Source organism: Zosterops lateralis (assembly GCF_965231275.1).
Source record: "Zosterops lateralis genome assembly, chromosome: 10".
NCBI classification, from domain to species: domain Eukaryota; kingdom Metazoa; phylum Chordata; class Aves; order Passeriformes; family Zosteropidae; genus Zosterops; species Zosterops lateralis.
This window is the reverse complement of record NC_139770.1, coordinates 6970852-6978621: the sequence shown is the minus strand read 5'-3', so window position 1 is coordinate 6978621 and position 7770 is coordinate 6970852. Positions and strand designations below refer to the sequence as shown.

General features: G+C 43.8%; 1 protein-coding gene across 3 annotated transcripts; it reads right to left on the bottom strand.

The window, feature by feature from the left end:
• Positions 1 to 952: 952 nt before the first annotated feature.
• Positions 953 to 6476, bottom strand: ZNF639 (zinc finger protein 639). Of its 3 annotated transcripts, none has more exons than XM_083868455.1 (5): positions 6250 to 6476; positions 5808 to 5884; positions 5180 to 5275; positions 4219 to 4359; positions 953 to 3963 (listed from the first exon to the last, which is right to left on the bottom strand). In XM_083868455.1, exons 2-5 carry the CDS (start codon positions 5863 to 5865, stop codon positions 2816 to 2818), a joined length of 1443 nt encoding a protein of 480 aa, XP_083724581.1. In that variant the 5' UTR covers positions 5866 to 5884; positions 6250 to 6476; the 3' UTR covers positions 953 to 2815. The 3 variants fall into 3 exon arrangements, with proteins under 3 accessions (XP_083724581.1, XP_083724582.1, XP_083724580.1); XM_083868456.1 differs by having other exon boundaries at positions 4225 to 4359; positions 6250 to 6473; XM_083868454.1 differs by lacking the exon at positions 6250 to 6476 and having other exon boundaries at positions 5808 to 5902.
• Positions 6477 to 7770: the final 1294 nt, after the last annotated feature.

The following is a 7770-nucleotide window of genomic DNA, read 5'->3' as shown; positions in this document are numbered from 1 at the left end:
AAAAGGTTTTTTGCTCAATAAGAAACATGATCCAGGAATGTGACACACAGAGATTTGTTAAGGTTGGAAAATATCCCTAAAATCGAGTCACGCATCGAAACTAAGGGTTCAAAAGTCTGAAAAGCAAAGAATCAAATACAGATTTCTTACAGATATAAAACACTACCAAAACCAATGTCATGATTTTGCATAGCTTCTGCTTGGAATGCTGCTCCTGAAACAGCTTAACCCTGCAGGTACAGCGAACAACCTGAATTTGATACTTACTGCCTTGGAGAAAAATCATAAATACTACACAGTCCTGGTCCCTACAGTTTATTTCTGCCCCTGCAGACTGGGATGAGCCGCTCGGGGTGACAGATCTGTGCCGGTACCAGAGCAGCTGCACCCGGATCACAGCGCTCACCTTCCACTTGTGCTTCACCCAAATAACCCCAATGTCCTCCCTGTCCTTGGCAAGGTCAGCCAGGCCTTTCAGCCTTACAGATTCTAGGCAGTCTCATTACCTATTTTTCCTACTACTTAGTAACTTTAACATGCAGATCATGTGGAAGCTAGCAGTGTATTGTGCTCCCTTTAAAAATGAGACATGCTACTCCTGTACACTTCCATTTACTCCCTGATAGATACTAAAAAGAAAATAGTAACATTAGTCCCTAATTTATAAAATCCAACCTAAGGTGACCTTGGATACATTTCCCGTTTAGATGCATTTTAGCTTGGAATGGTTTGGCTTCACAAAATTCCTGAAGGTATTGTTTTGATTGCCAGTTTAGAGATCAGAAATAACCCAACTCAAAGACAGCCATGAAGTTATTCATGTCAACAGGCAGGTTTGCTGTGTCACAGGGCTGTGTGCTGGCACCTTTCCTGCTGGGGACACAATGCTGGCCTATGAAAATACACACACTTCTTAAGCCCCCTTATTTATCTTGGGGGATTTTTAAATGCCTTTTTCTCCTTGTCACTGTCTCCTAGAGCAGCTTTCTCTCCAGAGCTCAGCTGTGTCATTCCACCTCTGTGCCATCGGCAGGAGCAGAGTTTTCAGAGAACCAGCATTCCCCCTTTGAGATATATGAACAAAATTATTTTTCCATATAGAAAATAATTCATCTTAGTGTTTTGTTAAGTGTATTATTGCTATCATTTTAAACCAGCCAGGAAGAATGTGTTCAAAATAGGAAATCAGCAATTCTACCACAAATACTGTCATTCTCTATACAAGGGAGTAATAAAATACAGCAAGACACCCTCAGGTTGCCCTTTTCAATGACAAACACAAGATCTAGTAGTAAATCAGCATTTCAAAGTGACAGAAATGGCCTTTCCTCCCACAACAAAATAAACAAAATGAACCACTAAGTGGTTCATAGACTTTCCAGAAATACTTCTCTGGAAATCAGAACCTCCATGAATTGATAACATTCAGCCAAGTTTTATCCTTAGCTTTAAAATTCAAATCCAAATACCCTTGCATGCCTTGAAGCTGGTAACACCAAATCTCACTGATCAAGAAATGTTTGATACATTAATTATCTCTATACAAATCTTGCATTAGACAATCTTACATTACAAATTTACAGTCAATGTAGAAAGAAACGTAAAGTCCACTAGTAATTTATGGGTATTTTTATGGTATCTAGCATAATCTAAGTGACCCCACTCTTTTTCATCTGTCCAAGTTTCCACTTGGAAATAGAGCTACAGAATGAACTGTAAAAACTCACTGTCAATGATTATAATGGCAGGATAGTGCTATATATAATATAAACAAATGTGTGAAATAATTTGAGAGTGAGTAGTAAAAATTTTGTCATGTACTGGTCTTTTAAGCCCGTATATAAAAGTTTAAAAATCTACAGAGTTAAAATAACATTCCTCAAGTTACTAGTGGTGGAAAGATAATTATAAACATACAGAATTATTATAATAATATAGACTACTAGAAGTTTGCTCTAGTCAGAGGTTGGTGACACATAATTTCACTGAGAGCTGAATTACGATTTTACATAAGAAATTAATTTTGTACATTTTCAGCAGGATCACTGCAATTCCTTTTGCAGTTAGAACATGATCCAATCCAAACCCAAGCAATGTGTGTCTGCTCACCGCATTAAAAGACAGGAACTCAGGGTAAATAAAGGGAGCATCATGTGGCAGTCGTGTACTACATCTGTGGAATATTGTGTTGTACATGTGCTGGACAGTCCCACAGAAGGGACTTAAACACACAACAAAGTGAACAGTGGGGTCAGGAGGGTATTCCAAGAGAAAAACAGGACAATTGAAAAAGCTTATCAGGAGCATGAGGTGGGAAATGAAGGCTGGTTTGTGAATCTGGACATGTCCATGCCTGGGAACCCTTATCTTTGGCAGGCCAGTGCTTTTGCTGCACACCAGTGCAAAGACATGCTGCCACACAGGGTAACGTGACCTGGATGTGGAACTGAGACCAGTATTGGGTTATTTAAACATGGAATTAAGTACTTGCTTTGTTTTTGTGCCTTTTTAAACTCAAGAGAGCTGGTCTTCTACACTAGATGTGAAAGATCAGGATGACCATCAGAACTGGTATCACAACATGCAATTACTCCCACTGTCCCTCCCCCCAAAATCTGATCCATCACCTGTAAATGTGATTATGAAACGCCTAGACAAGGAAATTCACAACACCAAGTACTATACATGCTTTACTGATACAAAGATGAAAACATTAGAAATGTAAAATTGCAGTTAAAATTGTATTTAACATCACATCCCAGTGGCTGGAAATTCATTCCAATTCTAACAAATTGATTACAGGGCAAGAAAGCAATCACACCGTCTCATGTATCTGAAGATGACTTAAAAGATCTTTTTCATTCCCAAACCTCATTAAACAATCGGTACATTTATGAGGCAAATCTGCTGAATGCCTGAAATCCAAATGAGTTTTAAGGTCCTCAATCTGTCCCGTTGAATATTCACAGTACTGACACAAATAAATCCCTTCAGATAAATGAGAGCTTAGGTGCTTGCAATATTCCAACATACCTGAAAATCCCTTCCCACAGTCATCACAAACATGAGGGAATATTTTGGTGTGCTCAATAGCTACGTGCCTGTTGACATTTGTGTGCAGCCTGCTCCTAAAGCCGCACACCTGGCACACAAAGAAGTTTTTGCACTTGTCAAAAGTGATTTTGTTGATGAGGCTGTACTGGCCGCGCTCCTTGTTGTTGTAGCTGTCGCTGAGCTCGATGAGGCGGCAGGCGTGCTCGTTCACCACGTGGCTGTGCAGGTCCTCGGGGTCGTTGGTCTCGTGCTCACAGAACTGGCACAGGTACTGCTCGTCACAGCTGTGCTCCTGGAAGTGCAGGTACAGCTCGCTGCTGGAGGAGAACTGCACGTCGCACTGCTCACACCAGTAAAGGTGGTCGTTGAAGTGGGTGTCTGCTATGTGCTGACTCAGATTCTCAAAAATCACCGTCTTGTAATCGCAGTATTTACAGATGTACGGATCCTCCTCGTGTAGTTTTACGTGTTCAATCAGCTGCACTTTGCTGGAGAAACTTTCTTTACAGACTTTACAGACGTGAGTTTCTGTGCATGTCTTGTGCTTCAGGATCATGTGCTGCTTCAGATCAGAGAAGTACTTGCTGTTGAATTCACAGAGCTCACACTTGTACAAGCCGCTGCTGTTGGCTCTCAGCAAGGGCCATTTCTGTTGAGCTGTGATATTCAAAGCCTGGTTCTTCTCAAAGATTTTACATGTCTCCAGAGGGATTTCCTCAAGGTCCTCAGCTTCCAGCTTCTCAGGTGACACAGTCTGTGTTTCTATATCATGAACTTCTACAGCATTCACTTCTGTTGTAGAAATTTCTACTGTTTGGATATCTAGAGGTTTCTCTTCTTCTGTGGGGCTGTCACTGAATATAGGTGAGTCACATAAGTCTCTGCACATTCCATTGTTAGTACCTTTATCTGCACAAGAAAATACATAATAGAAGGTTGAAAAAAACCCACTACGAAACACCTGGGCCCATTTTTAACTTTTCAGCCAGCTGCAGCAGCTTTCAAATGCAAAGACCAGCTACTTTTCCCCTGCCAGACTATGCTGTATATTCAGCTAACAAAGCAATACCAGAAACTATAAATCCTTCACCATTTCTGTCAAAGCAAGGAAGCTACATGAAAAGCTCTCCAACCTGCCAGCACCTCATGTGCAAACACACTGACCTTTACCTTTATCCTTCCTTTTAGGGTCCGTGCAGTGCATGCCAAGGTTTGAGTGTGCCCCGCTCCAGTGGGAGCTCCCGGCGTGCACCGGGCTCCCGTCATCATCTGTGTCCAGGCTCTGCACAGGACTGTGGAATCTGCCTGCAAAGGGGAGGAAGGCATTGCCTTGTCATCATCTGTCCACACCAGCATCATCCTGATTCCTTCATTTAGTCATAGATCTTGCTTACTATTTATTTTTTTCTACTTGCATAAATTTATCTTTATCTACTAAGCACATCATGACCTACATTTAAAAAAGTAACAGTAAATACCTTGAAAATTATTTCCATACATGCAGAGAAACACATAGGAATTCAAAAAGTAGCAACTCTGTCTAGAAGATTTCAGCAGAAATTAGTCAGCTGATTACACAGAAAAAAACCCTTAAAATCCTTAAATGAAAGGTTAAATTTAAAAGACACAACTTAAAAACATATTCTTCAATATTTCTGGACAATAGATTTTAAAATATGATACTTTCTAAAACTTCTGCAGACTTTATGGTTAATTATTAAAGTGAAAATAAACAGACTAAAAATCCACCATCTCATTTACTCTGCTAACTTTCCACTCACTATTGGATGTTTTATAAAAAGACATTTTGTTTAGCCAGGTACAAATCAAAGCAACTGTTTCCATCTGAACTCATCAAGTTTGTTACCTAGACAGTAAGTATTTGAGGTAGTTTAATCACCATTATAAATGTAAAATTGAAGGGTCTTTTTGTTGTTATTGTTTCTACTCTGAAAACTGTATTTCAGTTGTAACAATTGAACAACCTCCCACCAGTCTAAGGCATAACTGATCACAAGGACACTCAGAAATCACCTACTATATATTGTGTGTTCTATTTGCTTCTATGAATAGGAACACAACACATTAAAGAACTGCAGAACAAGACCCCAAAACATAGTCTTACCTCTGTTTACATCTGGCTGTCTCATGGAACAGACGCTATAGCAGTGGTCAGAAAAAATGCCACTGTTGTCTATGTATCTGGTTGCACCTGAAGAATCTAAACCAAAACATCAACAAAAAACATTTTAGACTCATGTCTTATTGTAGCTACAGATGTATTTCATGTTCATCAAAATTCTTTTCACATTTTTACTTATTGTTTTGTAAGAATTCCTGTTGTGATTGACACCTTCCAGCTGCTGCCCTGGTGTTTGGAGTATCAGGTCTCTGCTCCCACTGAGGACACTAACAAGTGTCGTCTGTTCAGTGCTGAACACTTCTCTCTACCCCCACCCCAATTTTACAGAATTCCTCCTCTCTGTGGAAGCAGAATCACCTTCATTTGCAGCTAAAGCCACTTTCCCCCACGTGCAGGGAGTACAGAACAAACCCTTCAGGTGCACTGGCCCAAAGTGGCCCAACAAAGGAGCCTGCAGAGAGGGTGCTGCCCATTCGAGCCAAGATTGCTTATCCCACCCTACAGGTCACTGCTGTGCCACGTGTTGGCACGTGTGGTCCATTCTTGTAAAGTTATTCTGAGAAAAAAGTTCAACTTACTAAAGTGTACATAACTCAGGCTCTAGACTGACCTGAGTAACGAGAAGGATGTAGAGTCTTCCTTTTCCTCTTTTTAGGGTGTTCATTCATTTTGAACAGTCTACATGAACTGTAAAGTAAAAACATTAAAGAATCTTGTTTGTATCCAGTTTATCTTTCAGAACATTATGGAACAATATGAGCATTTTGAAAATCTGCGTATCAAATACAAAAGTTTTTTCCTACTCCCCCTTCTTGCTCCTCAGCCCATTTTGATACAGTTAAGAACCCACTAAATGCAAACAGCTGCTGAAGTCCAGTTTCACATTCCTGGAGCAAAAGAAGGTTCACCTTAAAGACAGACAAGTCAGAACTCCAGGGTCATCTACAAGCCTTCTCTCCAGCACCTTTTGTGTCAGACAGGACATTCTGAGGCAGAGCCCTTCAGAAACGAGTTTTAGTGTTTAAAATACTAACACAGTCATGCTCTCTTACCAAAAATCGTAGACTCTTCAGTATCAGGAAACAGAGCAGCTAAGCTGATGGCTGTACAGCTTCCAAATGTAGTGAACGCATCAGCTCAAGAAGATTCACCTATGGAGAGACAGCATTTTAAACCACTTAAAACTTTAGCACAAAATAGAAAAAACACAGACTCAGAGACAAGTGATACAAATACTACAAAGAATGAATCTATTGAAATTGAAGCTAAAAAGCAAAGTAAGAACTTGATATTAATTTCGGTTTAGAGCCAGTAAGGTGGATGCACTGGTGTGCATTTCTTTTTCTTTTGTCTCAGGTTAGTTGGCTTTTGCTGCACTCGGCACCTCCTGAGAGCAGAAAAATATTTGGAAAGGAAAGACAAACAGTTGAGCTATATATGGGACAAACGGCCTCGAAGCAGAAAAGGCTGCAAAGAGGAATGTGATGTGGGCAGCCATAACTGAGGAGCACTTGCGGGCCCGGGACCTTCTGCAGTCAGTGCCCTGCACCAGACATGGAAGGAGGGAAAAAAGGCTCTGATCAAGTCAACTCTGCTCTCCTGAGATTAAATATTTTCTGAACTAAAATTTTATCTCAAGGGATGGAAAAATCACAGATTCTAACGTTATATCATGATTTATAAGTATCAGTACCCTCACCGTTTTCTGTGATTGCAAGGGAAGAACCGACAGCGCCCTGACACCGCAAGTCTCACCCCAGGTACGCGCTTGAAAAGCTCAATCTTTTTTCCGCGGATCGGGCCGCGGGGCAGCAAGGCGGGCTGTTCTATTCCAGCGGCTTTCCCCGGCCCTGGAAAGCGGGATCCAGGCCCCGAGACCCGGGATCTCGACGGGCCCGGGGGCGGCGCGGCCTGCGCGGAGGCCGCACGGGAAACGTGTGGCGGGAGCGCGGCAAAGGCACCGGCAAAGGCACCGCTCCGCCCCGGCGGCGGCCGCGGAGCCGCGGGCGGGGGAGAGGCCGCGATCCCGCAGGAGCGGCGGGACAGGGCCCGGCCCGGGGCCGCACCGGGAGAGCCGCGGGCCAGGCCGTGAGTCACGGCTCACCTCCCCGGCGGGCCCGCGGCTCGGGCGGCTCCCCGGGCGCTGCCGCCGGGACTCACCTGCCGGCCGCCAGCGCCGCTCGCTCCTCCCCGCTCCTCCCCGCTCCTCCCGGGCCCGGCGCGGCCGCTCCGCCCGCCCCGCTCGGCGCGGGCCCGGCCCGGCCCGGCCGCTCCGCGGGCAAAGCGGCGGGAAAGGGCCGCGCCCGCAGCGCCCCCTGCCGGCCACGGCCGCCCCGCACGGGCGTCGCCATAGCGACAGCGAGGGGCCGAAATAAACCTTTGGTTTGTGTTTGGTCTGTGCCGACAGCGTCAGCACTGACACGTTTTCATCTGCAGGCCTCGGGGCAGGGCTGTAAGGCGGCTGGCAGCACCAAGCTTGCTTCAGAACGGTGTCAGCGCTAAGTTTTTACACTAATGAGAGGGTGGTGTCAAAGCTGGAGCCTCATAAACCTCAACTTTACTTTTTGTGTCAA

Bases quoted from the DNA above. Each gene is read 5' to 3' on its own strand.
- ZNF639 (XM_083868454.1), bottom strand. From the start codon at position 5,901: ATGTTTTTACTTTACAGTTCATGTAGACTGTTCAAAATGAATGAACAC. The intron at 4,360-5,179 runs GTAAGACTATGT...TCCCCTTTGCAG, and splicing joins ACAGCCAGATGTAAACAGAG to GCAGATTCCACAGTCCTGTG. The intron at 3,964-4,218 runs GTCAGTGTGTTT...TTTCTTGTGCAG, and splicing joins AAGGAAGGATAAAGGTAAAG to ATAAAGGTACTAACAATGGA.